At 43.9% G+C, this 20960-nt stretch overlaps 1 protein-coding gene across 2 annotated transcripts in view; it reads right to left on the bottom strand.

The window, feature by feature from the left end:
* SPATA6L (spermatogenesis associated 6 like) overlaps nt 1–20960 on the bottom strand; it is a 721724-nt gene that overhangs the window by 286710 nt on the left and 414054 nt on the right. Inside the window, exon 8 of one of the 2 annotated variants that reach the window (XM_069625723.1) lies at nt 8363–8632. The exons of the other annotated variant lie outside the window; for it this stretch is intronic. Coding sequence (XP_069481824.1) covers nt 8363–8632 — 270 coding nt within the window. The remainder of the gene's footprint in view (nt 1–8362; nt 8633–20960) is intronic. 2 annotated transcript variants of the gene reach the window in all.

Here is a 20960-nt window from a genome sequence, read left to right as displayed (position 1 = left end):
AATGCTGACTGAGTGATTAGTACCTAAATCAGTCAAAACGGTCTCATATTCCTGTATATACTTTTTTAAGGCTATAAATGATTTTTCCTTATACATTTTGTTCAAGTTAAATGTACAAGAAGTTGCTAGTAGGACTTAATATTTTATAAAATACATTCAAGTTATTTCTGATTTATTAAGGAACCCCAAGATTGAAGCACCCACTCGTAGCGGATTAACACTTGAGATATATATTTAGGGAAGCCCAAGATCTTTTTTCAAAAGACTCCGTCCATGCGGTCTAAATTAATTAATGGTGGAAGGAGGATAACTCAAGCCACTAAATTAGGGAAGGAATCACTTTCCCACAATAGTATTTTCTTAGCGGGGGTAGCGTAAACATGCAGAACTCTGATTTAATCTTGCGCATTTGTGCCAGAAACTGAACCAATTTCCTTTTTTTAAGTTTACAATGGTCATTTTACTGCTATGTTTAGCCTGAATATTGTTTCCCAAGAAGTTAATGTTGGGTACCTGTAAAATTATTTCCCCTACCATATAGCAGTTAAAGGGTTCTTTTTTGGTTTGGCCCATTTTTGTTATTGAGACACTTGATTGTGTAGGGTTTATTTTTGAATCATTTAAAAATATTTTAAAATCATTTAAAAACATATAAGCTTCCAAAGCAGAGAGGTCAAACAGCATGATATTTTCTGAAAAATAACAGCATGTTTATTTTCAAATGGCGAGTTTTGAAGGATGTAGGTTAATGTTCTCAAGACATTCATTCAGATCTGAAACATGTACGTTAAATAGAGTTGGTGTGAGCACACAGCCTTGGCGAAGACCTTTAAATGTTGGCATTTATTTACTTAGGGATCCGCCCATGTCCAGTCTAATATACACAGACATATCCAGATACAGACTGGTTCACTGTTATTTTATTGCAGGAATAACAGTAACGTGCAATTACAAAAGTGTAATAAATATTGCATGAAAAAATATTGAAATGCCTTTTACAGTGCACATTGTAAAAAGACCTATTTTTGGGGGGTTGGGTGAGACCTGCCAAGCTCCACTTACCTCTCCTATTCGTAAACTCTGCTGGTCTCCCTCCTCTTTATCCCAATTTTAACTAAATCTTTTTTTACACCTAAAATCCACCTCTATCATTACATTTTCTTTTCTTTATTTTGATATTTTTTCTGCTTTTAGGTATTTGTTACCCACTCTGTTATTTCTTGAAATACTATGTCATCTTTGTGAATTAATTCTTTATTATTTCCTGAAATATTATCACTGGATACCATACCGACTCAGTATTACTTTCAAAATGCCTTCTTGTTTGCCCCAAGACCAAAGTTTGTTCCATAAACGGTTACGATCAACATGGTCAAAGACAAGAGACAAATCAGCACACGCACTGAATAGTGAGTCTTCATCGTTAAAGCCCGCTTCTGTAGAAGCCGGACAATAAAGCCATAAAATGATGTTCCAATTTGAGTTCTGAAACTGGTTTGGAATTTAGTGGGTTTGCCAATTTTATTGTCCCATCTATTTAATTTGTCCAGTAGCATGACTGCAAAGATTATGGCTGCAGAGTCTTGCAGGGAAATAGGACGATAATTGCCTGGACTAGCCTTATCGCCTTTTTTGAAGATTGGTACAATATGGCTTTTCTTCCATGTGCTAGACATACAGTAATCCCTAGAAATATTACCAAACGACATCTTCAGTAATCCTGACCACATGGCCGGATTGGCTTTCAGGACCATATTGGGAAGACCGTGAGGGCACAAGGATCTTGAACTTTTACACCTATTGATTTTAATTTCTATGTCATCCAATGAGAATTTACCGCACCACAAGGAGGGTATCATAGTTAAAAGATAATTCCATCAACGATGGATGTACACATTTTTAGGTATAATGCTCCACGCAGCACGATTCTTGAATACTATTGGATATCAAATGTTAGGACAAGTAAATAGGCCAGTGATATTTTTCCAAAATAAATATGTAGATTTTTTATACAATTTTAATAGCTTTTCATTATCCTTTATATATAGCATTTGTCAGTACATCCTTACCTAATATGGTATTATAGAATTTTCCTAATTGTGCAGATGATTACATCAGCATTCCATACAAATCATTCTAATCAACTGGTTATGGTCCTTTACCCTAGTGGCATGTTCAGAATCCTAAGTATGACCATTTACAAAATGCTTGACTATAGGAGCCATACAGTAACTAATCAAGTGATCATAAGCCTGCTTATCCAGCTGTAGATAATAGTCAACAGAAATGGAATTATAATTTTGGGGTTCCATGTCATTGCATTGCCTGCCATTTCATCCCCTGTCATTTTAACGCATACATTCCAACGAAAATGCTCATCGTTTTTTTGGTTTTTTTTGGTGGCGGGGTTCCCTCCCCCCCCCCAATCCTCCCTCCCACACTTAATTTTGGCTATTGCCTACCCGGCCAAACCCTTATCTGCCCTTTCCTACCCCCCCCCTTAAAAAAGGCGATGTGCATATTCGTTGTAATATGCACGTTAAAATGCCAAGGGGTGGAAATGCAAGCGATGAAATGACGTTGTACCAATTTTGGAGTTGTTTCATTTTGTATAGTAGAATATGAATCGAATTATGTATGCTCTTCAGTGACCATTCTACTCGAGTGCCACCAATATTGGGCTCCATGAATATAGCTCCACTTTTTCTTCAACGACAATCCCATGGCAGAGCACAATTTATGGATAAGCAGACATGATCACTTAACAGACTGCTCAGCTCTTATCGATACCAAATATGGAAACAAGGAAATTGAAATTGCACAATAAGCATAATCAATCGTAGAAAAGTGGTCATTGTGGTTGGTATACATTTTTATTCAAGTGAGAAAATGAAAACAAAGCCCTGTCTTGCCCTAGCTCTAAGAGGGGTTTCCCTGCCTCAAACAAAATGACTAATGTCACAGTCAGGATGTCCAAAAAGCAAGAGTTTATAGTCCAATATGAGAATCTCCTTTACTCGTTCTTCTGCCTCTTCTCCGCTCTCTTGTGATCCTGGTCACCCAACCTATGCTTGTTTTTCGCCCACCCTTGCTCTTCTCTTCACCTCCACTCTTCCCTGCCCCAACTCTATTCTTCTCTCTACCATCTACATTCTTCTGTCTCATGTCTCTGCCCTCCTTTTTTCCTCCTCTGCCCTCACCCTGCTCTCTTGCTACCCTCCCTCCTCACCTCTCAAAACGTATCCTGAATTCATGTACTCCTGACTTCCACAGTACTTATTATCCTTGCTTCCCTTACATCCCTGCATGGAGTTGTACTTGGGGTCCTTAAGTGTACAAGTCTTCAGGTGTGTTTGCAGAGTTCGCATGGTGTGTGTTTGGCTATTACTTGTGTGGAATACAGAAACTACAGGTATAAGTGCTCAGTTAGTGGACAAGGCTGTGGCTCAGCAAGTCGGTGTATTAAAACGCTTAGTCACCATCTTTGATTCACCTCTTATGCAAAGGATGTGGCCACTATATCTGGATCCATGGTTTCTCGCTTTCATTAATGACAGCTCACCGGTTGAGGTGGCGCGAACATGGTCCCCGGACACTGGGTGAGACACGCTCTTAAGCGGTTGTCTAAGATAACTACATGGTCTTTGCTGGTCTTTCAGCTGTGTTGCCCGAATTATGACCCATCTTTTTGCTGCCCAATAGGGTTGTGGACAGTATGGTGGGGAATACAGACAAGGCTAGGGATGTGCTTGGGGGCCTAGGGTGCACCCATATACCTCCTCCATGGCCTAGATTGCAGAAAGGGTGATGGTCCCCAGCCACCAAGGTCCACTGATCCCTTCATCTTGCCTCAGACTTGGCACTTTGTCACAGTCCCCAAAACTGAACAGCAGGTCATTTCTGGTCACTTATATTTTAGCTGTGCAGACCAGAACTGTCAAGAAGCATCAACTCCTGTCCTTTATATTAAAAAAAATGTAATTGGTATGGCAAACTGAAATCTCTCTCTCTCTATATATATATATATTCTCTCTCTCTCTCTCTACAAATAATCATATTCATCATGTGGTATAAGGATATTTCAAATAATTGAATTCACCAATTAACATTACATGGCCCACAGAGAGGAGAGCTGTGATAATTTAGGAGGACAGGTTTTATAAGGCTGTTGTGCCAAATGAGCGCATCAGTCCTGTACAAAGGACTTGCATAGGTTTGTGAACATGTGCACATATTTCCAGGTAGCAACCTTGCATATTTCAAACATAGGATGTTTTCTGATATAGGCAGTGGTGGCTTCCCTCAGCCTGGTTAAAGTTTCCCAAATACCCAGAAGTACATGTTGTCCACCTTGATCATCAACAACTTAATACAACATTAAATGCACCCAGAAATGCCCCTAGTCGCACCCTAAACAGTGCAGCTTTGGCCAATCACCAGAAACCATTTGCTTAGAGTTTCATTACTTACCAGAGGTACCAGAGGTACCAGAGGTAGTGTAAAGTTCTTACGAAATCTGTCTCTGCAACATTCTCTCAACAAGAGAGGAATAAAGCCTAGGAATCTGAACCATCAGCTGTAAATATTCATTTAAATAAAATAAATCTCTTTTCAAATAAAGTTTGCTTCGGTCTCTAAAATTAGCATGAAATATCATCTAACGAGGAATTGAAAAAAGAAGTGAACTTCACTTTATCTTCCAGTAGAAGAAAATGGCATATGTCAACAGTTGGCTTCGAAGGAACCACTGACAGGAATTTTGATTCTCGCAGCAGTTGAAACAAAAGGGAGAGGAAAGAAAGACTAGTGTGATAAGGTTTGACTGATAAATAATACCTTGGTGCCTCTCTATGCGTGTTTCACTTACCACACATTGCACATACGTGGACTTGAAATCGCCTGAAATGTGTTAGGCTGTACGAGTTAGATGTCCAGAAAAAAATGTGCTTTACAATAAACCCAATTCTATATGACATGGGAGTCTGAGATGCGTTTTGCCACCTCATACAAATCCATTCCTTTTAAAATAATATCTGCAATAGGAGACTTTCAGGCTTCATAAATGACTTTCAGGCAATATTCACAGAGGTCACTATCTGAATTCCAAAACTAGTATTTCAGAGACCACACCCTAACATTAACACAATTTTGGTTAGGGCTGCAGGCGATTTTGAGTCTGAAATCTTTATTCCAGTAGAGAAAGATATTTTCCAGAGTGCTGAAAATCAAATGAATCAAGCACAGGCATGAATGGTTATGATTAGTGGCATAATTGGTCTTCTTTAACATTCTGTAAGGCAAATCGGAGAATGCTTGTCTTGCAGTTTAAGAGGTCATCCCCCCAAAAAATCCAACTTTCCCCATCCATGACAAATGCAAGGAACATGGACTGCTTCCATACAGGTAAAGTGGTCTGCCTCAGGGTGTGCCAATGGCAGTAACCATTACGTGCAAAACAGTGTTTACTCTCACATTAAAGTAATGTTAATGGCTCAGAAAGTATGTGTGAACCTACTCCACTCTGCAAGATTAATCGCAAAGATATTGATCCAATTCTGAGGACCCCACACATTCCTTAGTGGATGATTTCTCTGCAGTGTAGTCTAGATCCTAATATCCCGCCTATTAATATACCATTATGTAAGGGGCACTGCAGGGAGGTCGAGCAATGACACACATGGTGCAAAGTATTGGGAGTTAACAAGTGGTTGTATTCCCTTTCAAGTCAAGGAAGGGGTTGGGTCAAACACCTATAGACACTATGGAAAGCTCTAGAAATGATAAAGCTGTTTCTAATGATAACAGTGACAGGGACCGTTTATCACAAAGTGGGTGATGTCTCCGGTATCCAACACCTTCGGCTCTATTCTTCCACAACATTACGTGTAGACCTAGTTTTTAATCTACTTGCCCCTCCGGGGACACACTGATTTACAAAGCAATGTTCAACAATATGGCTACCAAAAAGTTCCAAACCTATACTTAATAAGTTTAATAACTCCAGGCTATCCCCTGAGCTACAACCCAAGCTTTGGTCAACAAAACCTTATTCAATAATATCCAGCCCTAATTTCAGACACAAAAGCAAAAGGTTTATCCTGGGAAGGCTCTTCCATTGTTTACTCACAGTCTGGACCTGTTGTTGGTCTTCTTGCTTACAATCTTCCTCTCCAGATCTTGCCCAGGTCTTGTTGTCAGTGTTCCTCGCTGTGCTGTTGGATTAATCTCCACCCTCTGGTGTCTCTCTTTAGATAGGTGTCTCCTAGACCTTCATCATCATAACAGGTTCACCAGACCTCATGTTTCCAGCAATCACAGGTTCAGGTCTCTGCACGACCTTAATTTCTCAGCATTCACTCAGTAAGTGACTTGGTTTCTTACCATCCACTTGGATAGGCTCACCATAAAATGATTTCTCAGCATTCGCTCAGGGAGTTCATGACCTGGTTTCTCAATATTCACTTGGATAGGTCTCCTCTGGAGATCTGGCATGCTTCACACCCTTGTATCAGGGTCCGGTCAGCTAGCAATTCCTCCAGCAAAGCAGCCACCTTGTACAAAGTGGCACTCTACCCGCTCCAACAGGAAGTAGACAAGAACACATCTTCTTGCTCCCAGTCTGCATCCTCACCCAGAATCCTGTATAGTCCCTTACTGGTTAAGGTACTTGATTGGGCCCCTAGCATTCATTGGGTCCACTGGGGTATTGCCTCAGGCTTTCAGGTTGGCTCTTTCAATTAGGTTTTCTCAACTTTGTAAATCTACCTAAATGAGCCTCTGCTGATTGACTAAGTACTTGAGTAGTGTTCACCTGTTTGTGTGCATCTGTCCACAGAGTACACAACGTCACCCCCATCTTGGAATCTCTCCAGCGAATGTAAGCCTATCTGCAGCACTCTGGTTCTACTTTCCATGGCATCTTCATCAAACACATCGGTCGCAGTCACTTAGCTCGGAAAAGTGAGTTTAGCAACTCTTCTCTCCCAATCCCTCCCACTCTGTGTGTGCATTGGTGAACACAGCAGGTTCCTCAACCGCTACTGCTGGTGCAGCGCAGAGCTGGGTCTGTACCACATATCTCCATTTAGGAGTTCTCATGCAAGACAACCCTGGTGATAAGGGTCTGAAGGTCCTGGAGGGTAGGTTCTTTCTACCCGTTGTGCTGGGATATTAGGCATCCCTGAAAGAGTGTTTGGATTTTCCTGATAATGGGGGTTTACACACCTCTGATAGTGTAATACCTATCATTGGTAGGGGTTGGTGAGCCTGTGGTATCCCACTCAATTCACCATCTGGGAGGCACATCTGATAGTGCCCAGAACAGCCCAGTCCCTTGTGGCTTGCCCCATCACATATAAGCATGTAGAATCCTCCCAACTCACCACAGCATGTCCATCCTAGAAGGGATTGAAGTAGCAGCGACCATGCGGTGTATGCTTGGATGGGCTTTTTTATTTTTAGGATACGCTTCTTTCCAGATACATTAAATCATAGGCCATTTTCAATCTAACCCAAGGCACGGCCTGAAACCCTTAAACTTCCTACCTTTGCCTGATGTCGCTTGAGCCTCCTGGTATGTATGCATATTTTCTCCAATCGGCCACTACTGAAGCTGTTGCAAAGAATGCTAGGGTGGCAGAGCATCTATTGTCTGTCTATGTTACCAAAGTTCCCCAGGGAAAAAGAATGTGAAAACCCCTTAAAAACCTAGCTGCCAGTTGGCTCCAAAACCAGGCTGTATCTGCTGATGCAAGCCTAGGTTCGGAGCAACTCGAGTGTTCTCCGCACCTGCCCTCCTCCCAGCACTGCTGTGTCCCCCCCTCCGTGCCTCCAGCCCGCAAACTCCAGCCCCTGAATACCCCCCATGTCCTTCTCCTTACTTCAAACTGGCTCTTCCGGACGGTCCTTAAGCCGCGCCTGCTCCAACGGCTTGGCTTCATGTTAAGCCATGGAAATGGAAGAGGGGCTCCCAACAGAACCCCACCATCCATTACCATGACAACCATGACTGACTCTCCCCAGCTGCTGCTGCGAACGGTTTTCTTTTTATTGCCATTAGCACCTTGAGTGCTTCCCTCAGGGTGCTAATAGTGTTGAAGACATATTCTGCCTGTTACACCGTTCCGGCAATGGCACCAGGGCCTGGTGTTACAGCTCTTGCTTCACTCGGGCCAGTAACTTCGCACCGGGGTCGGTACCTGGCGGTGCAGCCCACAGGACGTGGCTTTAACACTTATTTAAAGTAGGTTGCTAAACCAGATACAACATATCTAGACCAGTTTTATATCATGCTTCCTTCTGTCTAACTTACTTGTGCAGGTGAACTACTGTAACTTATAAAAAATGCTAATGTAAAACTTACATCACTGACTACCAATGAAGGTCTGGCATCTCTATCTGAATTCATCTCATAGGCTCCCTCACTTGAGTGATTCAATCGCTGCTGCCTTTTTTTGTTCAGCTCGTGCATGATTCTCCGGGTGAAGGGCGATGGCGACCGAGATCTAGAAGGTTTTGAAGTCTTCTCAAAATGGTCACCCCTCGTTTTTGCTTTGCTACGTTTTGCAGGAGAAAAACTTGTTTTCCTTACTGACACTGGTGAGGTCCTTCTGCAATGTTCATTCTTTTCTTCCTGTAACAGAAATGTAGTTCAGGATACTATTATCAAACTAATCTTCAAAAAGAAGAGGTGGTGTTTATGTATTTTCAAAGGGTGACCTAAAGGGTTCAAAAAGATTTATGGAAATGGCATTTTAGTCGATGTGTCTCCTCCTTAGTGGGGTATATCAGTTGTATAATAAAGACTTATATACCCCGAAGGAGGGATCATTGTCGTTGGATAATTACCCACCCCATGGTTATTGTCCTAGGTGAGGAAAGGAGCTATAAGTTAGAGAAGGATAATGATCCCAAGTGATAATGGCCCTTTTCGAGGTCTATAAGGCTGTTAGAAAAGAGCTGTGTAACCAAAAAGGGAAGTATTTTAAGTGGGGGAAAATAAATAAATACACGCAGGTAACTTGAATGAACAGGGAACTAGTAAACTACACATGTTGTGCTTCATTGTTGTTTGTTAGTTTGGGGAATTGAACTGCAGATGTTGCACTCTACTTTTACACAGCTGGAGACAACTGATACCAGAGGTTATAGGCTGTATTCTAAGCATTCCGATTGGCTGAGAGGAGGTCTATAGTTGAATCTATGTGCTAATCCGACTACTATTTAGATTTAGTTAGAAATGCTTTTAAAGCAGTCCTCTCTACAAATACTAAACATCAGTCAAAAAAGTTACCAGAAATGATTAACATCAAAACAACCTGCGAAGGCATATGACCAGCAAAATTAAAATCGATGGCAATTATACTGTTTTGCAGTTTGGATTGGACGACCAAAGGAAAGCAAGAAGCAGAAGGGACACTGATTTAAGGAGTATGCAATGCTGGCTTCTCTTAGGTACAGTAACATCCCAACTAGACAGAGGGAAAAGGGAAGACCTCCTTGCAGTCTTATACCCCTTTGCATCACCCTCGTACTGCCCCACCCTGGATGCTTTGCCCTCATCTGCAATGGACTACTTTGAAATGGGCCAGATTTTTTGAGACACTGGGGGCCTCATTCCGAGGTTGGCAGTAAGGGGTTAACAGCGCCGGTAAGGGTGCCGTGCCGTTATCCCCTTACCGCCGCATTACGAGGTCCTTTAGCGGGTCCCGCTAAGGGCAGCTGGTTTTACCAGGCGCCCTTAGTGGGAGCCGCTAAAGGACCAGGGAGCTAACAACGGGCCCGTTATTAACAGGCCCGTTGTTAGCTACCTCCCCATTCCCATTGAGCCCTATGGGGGCTCGAATGGGAATGGGGATGGGTTCCCCGAATGGGGAAATACCGGGTCCTCAAAGTTTGGAATGGCCCGGTATTTCCCCATTCAGGGAACCTGGACCCGTTATGCGGTATGGGGGTAGCCATGGCGCTAATTGCACCATGGCTACCGCCATTCTCGTCTGCGTTGCTTTGTCTAGGACTGGACTTGAACCTAAGCACAAAATCGTAAGGGGCTGAAAAAAGGTATTAACATTTCACAGAGAAGGGGCGATAATAAGTGGTGAAGTGTTCACCTTCCCAGATGTGTTGCATTTAAAAGGCCTAGAATATGCTGCCTTGCAATATCAAGATGCCCTCAATAAACATGTGGTACAGTGTTAATTATGTTATGTTAGTTAACTTTTATACTTCGCACCTCACCATCGTAGCAGTCTAAGAGCGCCGAAACCTTGTCCGTGTGGGTGAACTGTGACCCCCCCACCCAGGGTGCCAAGCAGACCGTAGTTTGTAAGGTGAGAAGGAAATGAGGATAAAGGCGAGCAGGAATTGAGAACAGTGGGAGAGAGAACAGAAGACATAGGTGACAAGCAGAGGGGAAGATGACATTGGGAAGGAGTGGTTGCATTGGCTGGGATGTGTGTACCGTAGTATAGGTTGAAACCAAAACGTCCATGAAGAAAATCAGGAGCTGTCCATAATGGGCAAATTAAATATATTGTCAGTTCGGAGAGACATAATGATGTGTTATTTAAATAGCGCTTACGCCTAAGCGCTTTACTTAAAATATATATACATACAATATGACCCAACCGAAGTTGGAACTCATTTATCGACCTCAGGATGAAAGGCTGAGTTGGCCTTGCAGGGATTTTAACCTGCGACTTGCAGTTCACACACAGATCGCAGCCCAAGCGATCAACCCGCTGAGCTTTCTAACCGGCTATGCAATGTATTGTAGGTTTACTTATAAGTAGGATTATGGGTGTGTGATGGCCTTGAGATGTGCTTGAGAGTGCCTGGAAGTTGTTGAGGCTTAGAGACCAAATATTTGTGTTGTGTCCCTTAAGAGGAGTCCTTGCGAGACCTGGTGCTACTGAGCCAGCTGACACAGGTGTCAGAGCCAACCGAGAGTTGGCTAAATGCTGAAATTATTTATTTATTTATTATGCGCCATAGCCTGCAGGCCTCAGGGCTCGGTGGAGGCAGACTAATAAAGAGACAAGGAAAGTGACAAAGGGCTACCAGTCCAGGCTGGTAAAAAACGTCCTATTAGAATAATATTGTCTTTAATGCTTTTTTTAAAGCATTCGGGGTTTCCTGCAGGGTGCAGACTTGTTGGTAGTTTGTTCCATGCTAAAGCAGCCTGCACAGGGTATGGCCGTTCTTTTCCCTTCGTCTGTCTGAATCTAGGGCACGTCAGTCGCATACCAAAAGTATTACCCAAAGTTGTCACAAAAAGTTCATTAACCAGAAATATGCAGGTAATACAGATGTGGGGATGCCAGCTTCTAATTATGGTGATCCATTTAGGAGCGGGCATGCATGTAAGAGCCAAAGGCTGGCACACGATACAGCCTTTGGCTTAAGGAGAGCCATGTGTACTGCAGCAGAGTAACGTTATGGAGTATTGAAAGGGTGCTTCAAGGTCTCCTCGCAGGCCTTATGGTTGTAGGGTCAGATATTCAAGTCCCGCTGCTGGCTTTCTAAGACCAAGCAATGCCTTCTTCCCTTCTTCATTCTGTGAAGCCACAGTCATTCCCCTAATGCACTGCGACATGGTGGTAAATCAGTCTTGGGGGTTTTGGCCTGCAAGTAATTAAAGCCATATTGTTTGTAGATGGGATTATGCTATAGAATCTCATTGTCACATTAAAGGGACTGCGGTTTCATAGTGCTGTGACTAAGTGTGAAAGGTGAAACCGAGCAACTCTATCTGCGTCTCCCTCCCTCGAATCAGTAAAGTCCACGTCCTTCAAAACGGAAACAGAACTTAATGAAAAACAAGCACAAAACGGGCACGAGTTTAGACACTAGAGCTGGTTAGAATATTAGTCCCTTGTGCACAAACAACATTTTCACAGTTTGATAATGTCAGTATCTGAGCTAAATTACCAGCCAGTGGGGCAAAATTGCCTGGCACACTTGCAATGTATGCGAACCGGCCTTTACCTATTTCCTTCCCCTTCGGAAGAATACAAATGTCCTCATTTCCTTAGGAAGTCCACACAGTGAAAGGATTAAATTTTTTTTTGAATGACCAAATATATTAATTATAGTTTGCACTAAGTGGACTTGTAACCTGCTTTCCTTTCCTTTCAATAGATCAACTCAGCTCAGCTCACAAACAATCAGACATACTTTTCATTAGTAGAATGTCTGCTTATTGACCATTCATAAACTAACAAATGGTGCACTACATTGCAACCAGGAAACTGCCAATATGGGCTGACTGGGCAATGCGGAATGTGCCAATATCCGTTAGGCATTGTGGAAACTAATTATTTGCTTTTCCATGCAATGTGGAAACTGTGAATGGCTGCTTACTGGGACTTTGCAGGGACTAACAATATCTGCTTTTTTATACTGTGGAAACCGGTCATTTCCACTTTGCCAGGCAACGTGAAAACTACTTTATTGTGTATCGTGGGCCATCTTCTCCATTCCTTTAGTTTATAGGGGGCAATACAGAAATGGTTAATATCCGCTTACATTGGAAATGAGGAATCCATTTAAATCTTTATTCTGGGCATTGTGGATACTGGTAATATCTGATTTATTGGGCCCAGAATAACTGATATATCTACTTTCATGTGCATTATGGATAACCCCAAACTCTTACCCACATGTGGGTATTTAAATTTGACCAGGTTTCGCAAAAGCTCCTAGTAGACTAGTGAGACCCACCCAATACTCAAACCATCTCTCCCTGGCTTGAGATTGGATCAATGTTCTCTTTTTCATCACCAACTTTGAATTCTGATGTGATTCAGGGTCTTTGCTATTGAGCCATCTCATTCTTTGCAATTATATTTTGCTCTGGGATTGGCTGACTGAGAATGTTTGGTGATCACCGTGAGACCGGGAGTGGCCTACCTGGCAATGGAACTTCATGAAATGACACCTCCATATTAGCTAGGTAGTTAAAATGCAGAAACTATAAAGTGTCACGCACCTGCCTCTCTTTATGATTCGCTCTAAACTATGAGAATGGGAGCAGGAAGCCTCTTTCATATGAAGACCACTGGTCTGGGACAAAAGAATCACTAATACCCCCCAGCTCTCGGCTCCACCTCGTCCCCTTCTCCACGAGAGGTACGTTTGTAAAAGATTTTTCTAAAACCTAATACAAAATATCGTCTCTAAAGTCTCTCCTTTTTTACCAGCTTTCTAAGAGGCAGCTGGCAAGTCCGATAAATTGAGATGATATCCAGAAACATCTATAGCATTAATATTACCAACCGTTCATTTCCTTGTGGCATGGCTAACTCTGTGTGGTGGGTGAGTGCTGGCAGCAGCAGGTCTTCCAGCCACAGTCAAAGCTCATGGCAACATTCCTTTCATTTGAGTCTGAGACAAACGTTCAGAGGTGTTCACCGCATCCATCCCACTAGGGAGCAGCACTGGAGGAGACAACACCTCTAGGCATATGAGTCTAGAAGCAGAGAGACATTTACAGCGCACGCAGCTGACACTGGATAAGATACAGCCAGCACAGGAGACTGCATGGAAGGAGAAGCATAAAACTCTGAACCAGACAAAGACGGTCTGAATTCCCTCAAACCTTCTAGTGGAGGACAACACACTCATTCACATACCAGCGGAAGATGGGGAGCAATCAGAGGAAAATGGGCCCCAAAGAATAGGACCAAAAGAAGAGGGGCAAGGAAAGAGCAAGCAGCCGCTTTCAATTTGAACCTCGGACAAATCACATAAGATAGGAGGAAACTGTCCTGATTACAAAACGAAGATTTTCAAGCTAGAAGATACAAAATAATAAGACGATTTAGATAATTCAGAAGAGAACAATAATCAATTCAGGGAGAGAGCTTAAAAGCATGGTATATGATAACTAGATTGTATGTTAATATTGTTAATAACGTCAGTATGTATATAACGATATTCATCAAGGAACATTTCAGTTCCCTAATTGACAAGAGTCTATTTAATGCTCTTTCAACTGTCCATCTTTCTATCTTCTATCCATTTTCCGTGATCCAGCATCATTGTGATCATATGAGTGTGTCCTGACATATGAAATGATTACATTCCGGAGGGATTATCTACAGAACACTTGCGATTCAAACGTCGTATGTGTACCTGATGGTGATTTGTGCCTTTTGAAATAAAAGTAAGGTGTTGCTGTTCCTTTATGTTTCCTTTGCCGCGTATTTGTTAATTTTAGTGTGTTTAACATATTTCTTAATACCTTTTGAGACTTCGCCATCAGTGTATCCATAGAAACGAATGAATTAGAAAATAAAGTAGAAATGACCACGTTTTTCGGTCGGATTTTTGTGGGATTTTCGTAAATTAATATTTAAAAAATAGGTGGGGGTGGGGTAAGGATAAACGTTAAGGAAGAGGGAAGGGGGTGGAGCATCTCCACCTGCATTATTAAAAAAAAGTAGTGTAACCCCAAAATCATTTTAGTTATTTCACGGACATCCTGCCATCGGGGGTGGTTAACAGTGAATATGTGCTTCGTTGCTTTATCAATATTCAGGTATAAACATAAAAGTTGGTTCCTTGTAATAACAGTTCCGGATAGGAGGCTGATTCGCCATGAAAATCCAATAAGCTTTGTTCATCATTTGTATTCAGACAAAGAATAAAATGGATGCAAGAATCCTTTTGGTATTTTTTTTTAACCAACTTTATTTAAAGTGGTTGCAACATGGAGTGACAACACAGCAGTGAAACTCACATATGCACTAATTGACTAGCGAGATACAGATAGGGGCATTCCCATCCCCCCGCTCCCAGAACCCTCCTCCCTCCCACTGCTTCCTCCTAGCAGGCCCTAAGGAATACGTTTGGGAGCCGTGGCTTGTGTGTTTGCGCTGGAAAATCTTGGTTGAACTCCAGGACCGGGGCCTAAATGTCTGTGAACTGGTTGGTGCAGCCTGTTGTCCTTGGCTGCAGTGACTCTTTCCGTGACCAGAATGTCCCGCATTCTGATCCACCATAGCGATAGCAATGGGGCCTCAGGGGCTGCTAAGAGGAGCTGGGCTAGCAGTTTGGCCGCTACCCCAGATCTCGGATAGACCGCCCGGACTGGGATGCCCTCTAAGGCCGTCTAAGGACACATCGGCAACTGAATATGGGTGATGGCTTCAATTGAGGTACCTTTTCCCAAAATATGTGAATATGGGGATAGTCCCACCACATGTGCAGTTAAGTCCCTTGCAACCCACAATATCGCCAGCATTTAGGGTCCAGTGAATTCTGGAAGTGTTGCAGCCGTAGAGGGGGATACAACTAGCAAGAAAGCAACTTGAGGGCACACTCCCTGTTTGTCACACATCTTGAAGCGGTGTGATTTCTTGTCCAGCTGGACACCCAGGATTGGTCCTCTAACGGGCGGCACAGGTCCATCTCCCAGCGGGACATATAGTTCAGTCTGACAGCTAACGTATCATCCTGTAAGAGCTTATATATTCTAGAAATGTTACCCACTCCCCGTTGGACCCTTGTGCAAGGCGAGTTCAACGGGATCCAGCTCACATGTGGCCCCTTTTCTAATCAGTGGATGTGTGATCCAATGACGGAGTTGGGTGTAGGAGAATCTGTCAGTCTCAGAAAGTCGAAACACCTCCTTACAACTCTCAGGCTGTAAGGCAACTTGAGGCTGACCGTTCTCAAACAATTGCGATAGGGTTTGTAGCCCTCCCTGTGGCCAATTCTTGAAGTTGTTGGGTTGCAGACCCAGGGTAAAGGATGGATTATGGAAGAGTGGAGTGTATGGACCCAAGCCCTGTGCCCTTTTGTTTTCATCACCCAGTCCCATATTTTCAATGCTGTCTTGGTGGAGGAAAGCATTCCAGGCCAATGTTTCATGCAATTAGGGGATAGATGGTAGAGAACAAAGGGGAAGCGCCATTTTGTATTGTTCAAGGTCATTTCAGGGGGGCAGACGGGGTTAGTCAAGCTAGGGCGCATGTTATTTGCACTACCATGCAGTATTTGCACAGATGCAGAACCCCCCAACCCACCATAGTGAGCATTGCTCATCATCACCTGTTTAGGAATCCTTGCTTTCTTGCCCTGCCAAATGAAGCAAAGCATTTTTTGCTGTAGCCGGAGGGGCTTCTGAGAAACTTCCACTGGGAGCGACGAGCAGGCATAGAGGAACCGAGGGAGCAGGTTTATTTTGGTGGCTGTGATCGGGCCCATCAGTGAGATCTCTTGGGTTGACCATCTCTCCAAATCCGCTTCAAGTTCTTTAAAGAGGGGCGGGAAGTTAGTTTAATACAATTCCCATGGGAGCGCCGGGATAGGGACCACCAAATAATCCACAACTTTCCAAATCCATTTGATTGGGCAGGAGGGCTGAAGGAAGCAAATCTCTTCCGCTGTTACTCCCACTCCCAAAGGTGCAGATTTCCAATAGTTAATTTCAAACCCTGCCACCCGGCCAAAGGAGCTCAGTTCTAAGAGGGAGTGTCACAAGGAGGTATGGGCATTTGTTAAAGTAAGCAGAACATTGTCCGCATAAAGAGACAGCGTGTGTTGTTTGCAGCATATCTTGACTCCCTCGATGGCAGAGTTATTACGTATCGTTAGGTGAGGGGTTCCATTATCAGGGCAAACAATAGGGGGGGATAGAGCATGCCCTTGTCTTGTACTGCATGTGAGTGGTATCGGGGTTGTACGCCCAAGGTTTGCTGTAGGGAGGTCATTGGTGATCTGTAGTTAGCCAAGACCATCTTTCGAAAGGGCGTCCCAAATTGAAATGCCTTGAGAGAGAAATGCATGAAGGCCCAGTCCACCTTGTTGAAGGCTTTAGTTGCATCCAGCGCCAGTAGCACCAGTTTTTGGTGCTCCAGCGTTGCTGCCTCCAAGTTTAGCGCGCAACGGATGTTGTCCCCAGTCGCTCTGCCCAGTATGAAGCCTGTCTGGTCCGAATCAACTATGGAGGAAAGGACTTTAGCTAGGCGAGTGGTCAGCGCTTTAGAGTACATATTTGCGTCTATATCAAGCAACAACATCAGTCTATAAGAGGCACATTCTCTAGGGTCTTTCCCTGGCTTTAGTAATTGGATTGTCAAGGAGATCTGCATGGAAGGAGTCATGCAGCCAGTCTCCCAAAACAAGTTGAAGAGAGCCGTGAGGGGGGACAGAAGTTGGGCTTGAACGAGTTTAAAGAATTTGGTTGAGAAACCATCTGGGCCAGGGGCCGTAGCCTTTAATGACTTGATTACGAAGTCAACCTCGTTGGTTGTAATTGGAGCCTGTAAGGCTTCCATATGTGCATCAGAGAGGTGCAGGAGGGCAGCCTCTTTGGATGTACTGCATTTGTTCCATCGGGGCGTGGGGGTAGCCGTCATAGTCTCGGCCAGATGGGATGCTGCTAATTGAAATTTAGTTTCTTCTGCATATTGAAACGTTCCCTGCGGGTCTCGCAGGCCACAATCGCATTCCTACGTTTAGACTTTGTCAATTTCCTGACCAAAAATGTGTTGGCTGTATTGCCTTTTCGGCATGATATCCCTGTTTTCTCTGAAGTAAGGATCAGGCTGTCTTCTCTGCATAGAAGGTTTCCAACTTGTTCCATGCCACCTGCAGGAAACAATGTGTTTTAGGGGACCATGCCTTTTTGTGTTTGCGTTCTGCGTCTATTACCTCTGTTTCCAGCCGCGTTTGCATTTCTCGCCTATGCTTCCAGTAGGCCGCAGCATGAGCCTTCATGGCCTCCCATGTGATCGCTGTTGAAGTGAGGTCAGTGGGATTCTCTTGGAAATAGTTCCCGATAGCCTTAACTATACTATTTCTGAGTGCCATGTCATTCAGGATTGGGTCACTGGCTTTTGGCCGGGGGCGGGCTTCGGGTCGCAGACTCGAGCAGTTAGAACTGAAGCATGGTCAGAAAGTAGCCTTGATTTAGTCATCACCTCGTGGACATAGGGCATAATCTGAGCAGAAGCCAATAGCAGATCTATTTGGGAGGAGGTGCGGTGCACGTGGGCGAAAAAGAAGAAGTCCCTCTCACCTAACACTCTCCAAGAGTCCACCACCCCCAAGGACCTAAACAAGTGGACTAAACCCAGGGCGATCTTATAGACTCTGGGGGAGGGTTGAAGCTTTTTATCGATTAAAGGGTCAGGGACCCTGTTGAAGTCCCTTCCAATTATTACTTGGCCCTCAAGAAAGGGAAGCACAGTAGATTTTAGATCCTGTAGGAAGGACTCCTCGGTAATCCAGGCCTGTCGAGGAAGGGGGGTGGCCGATCCCGGTGAGGTACACCCACCATCTGACTCCATCGCCATCTCAGCTGCGGGAGCAACTGGGTTTTTAATTTATTAACCCAACTTGTGAACTGTAACCATAACATAGAACTGGAATATGGGCATTTGCCCCATCGGCCCTTGGGCGCCATAGCACTACTGGCCAAGCATAGACCGTATGAATCCCGGGACAAGAAGGATTTTACTTCCAAGTACGTTGCTGGAAAACCTGCGGAGAGCTGCAAGCTGGGAGGAGTACGCCAAAGCTCTGTCGGAACGTGGTCAAGTTAGTTGCGAGAATACTTCGGTACTATATGGCCATCCATCCCTTCAGCACCTTCCTGGTGGGAGGAAACTCTTACAAGGCCTTTGTGTTACTTTAGCCAGAGAATGAATATAACTAAGAATGTAACAATCAAACCCGCCTAAGGTAGGGATAGGGAGCCTGTCCCCAATCACCTGACCCTCTCCAGTAGTCTGTTATGCCCTCCAGGACCATTGCAAGGAGCAGGAAAGTGAAAACATTTCCGCCACTGCCAACAAACACTGCACTATGGGTAGAAAGAACCAGTTCTCGTGGTCATAGTAATTCAAAGGTTGGCAAAGGCACGTCTTAAGGAGAATCCTGATAAATGCCACCTTTCACTGCCCTCAGTGAATTACTCAGGCTTTCAAGTGGGGAAAGGGAGCAGTACAGCCACAGGAAGCCAAGCACAAATCACTCAGAAAGTGCTGCTTCCCCAAACGAAGGAGGAGCTTTACGCCTTTTTGTGTATGATTGGCTACTACTGCTAGGTTATTCCTCAGTTTTCCTCGATCATATGACTGCTCACGGACCAGATAAAAGCTTCACAGCCAAATCTCCATAGCTAGACTAGCACTTCTGTGGAGGCTTTTAGATGTCTGAAACAGTCAATTTGCCATTCACTCAGCCTCATAATGCCTGACTTTGACAAACCATTTATTTTGTAAACAGATTCTTCCTGATTAGGATTAGGGGGTGTCCTTTCCCAAGTAAGGGATGGAACTGAGCAACCAATACTTTACATCAGCTGGAACCTATCCCATCTTGAAACTAATGATTTTATATATTCAAGAGGGGTATGCAACCTTTGGCTCCCCAGATGTTTTGGAATGCAACCATCAGTCAAACGCAGCATACGCAATGGTAAGGGATCATAGGACTGATAGTCCATAACATCTAGAAAGCTGCAGGTTTCAGACCTCTTCCAAAGAATAACACTTTTCTTACTTAACAGATAATGTTGGTTGTGATGGATACAAGGTCTCCTCTGCAGGGTCCTTATCTTGGAAAAGTCCAGCCAACAGGCAGGGATCTCTGAGCAATTTGAATTGTGCTTGCATGCTATTGGGTGGTGCCACACATACGTATGGTGCTGCAAGGGTATTCTTGTGATCTTCTCCAGAGGTGGCTTGTCCAGGGTGTAAGTGGTGCTACCAGCCCCAAACAGAACTCTGAATACCTCTCACCGCAGGTTGACAGGATGCATTCTGTGATGACTGAGGTGAGGCAGATAAAGAATCTGCAAAAGATGCATTGTATCCATCAAAAACAATGCTACCTGCAAGGTATATAATTTGTTCTTGTAGTGGATACAATCATCTCTGTAAATTCCATATCTTTCAGATTCCCCCAGAAATGGCAATAGAAAAATCAGAAAGGAGGGGCCTCAGAGGTACTCGGGACAAATAGAAAGAGGTCTCAACCAAATATGCGCTGCACAAGGGCCCTAACAAACAAGACCATAGCCCTTGAATCTCAGTCCCCACAGATTGCCTTTCAAATCCCTTCAGAATCAACTAAGTAGCTGCCCTGCAGATCTCCTGAGTAGGAATCCCCTTCAGAAAAGCAGTAATATGACAGAATCCATAAAGGAATGTGCCACGTTCCCATCCCCTGCCTCATAAAAAGTCCTGGTGCATGCTAATATCCATCTGGAGATGGTCTGCTTGGCCACAGCCACCTTTCTGGTCAGGTGATCAAGGCAACAAACAGTTGTGTGTCCATTTTGTATTCGTCCAACCTGGCTATACAGTGGCTAACAACATTCTTGGGGTCGAGCTTATGCAGACGTTTACATGCCTTGGAAGGATGAGGTGGCAGAATGGGCCCCTGGAAGTTGTATCAACTGGTTGATAATGTGAAGCTCACTGATCACATTATCTTCGGTAGAAAAGACAGATTCACTTGACGCGTCACCTTGTTCTTGTGAAACCCATCTAAGGCCTGTCAGCCAAAAGGTACACAAACCCACCTGGCTGAAGTTTTGGCCACAAAAAAGGCATACAACTCGGGCGATGATGTTAAAAGTCCTGGTTAAAAAAGATACAAGGCCATTTTGGACCCTAATCAATGACATGGAGCACCCGCAAGGTGCAATTCAAGCCTCGGGTGTAACCGAGGATGATTGGATAGCACCCTGGAAAGTAATAAATGGCAAGGGGTCAGGTGGGTGAAGATGTGTGGCCAATAGTAAAGAGCCCTGGTTATTGGATTTTGATAAATCGAATATAGAGGCATTCATTACGAAAGCATCTATGTCGGCTGCATGTGGTCCGAATTGCTTGTCTAATGCTGTCCTCAAGAATAATCTAAAATTATGGGCAGGTCTGTTGGATCAACTGTTCAAAGATATCTTGCTGAAATGTAGAACCCCACAATCTTGGAGAGAATCCATT

Source organism: Ambystoma mexicanum, chromosome 6p, assembly GCF_040938575.1.
Source record: "Ambystoma mexicanum isolate Mex_15411 chromosome 6p, UKY_AmexF1_1, whole genome shotgun sequence".
NCBI lineage: Eukaryota > Metazoa > Chordata > Amphibia > Caudata > Ambystomatidae > Ambystoma > Ambystoma mexicanum.
The sequence above is the reverse complement of the archived record's forward strand: the minus strand, read 5'-3'. Positions and strand labels throughout refer to the sequence as shown.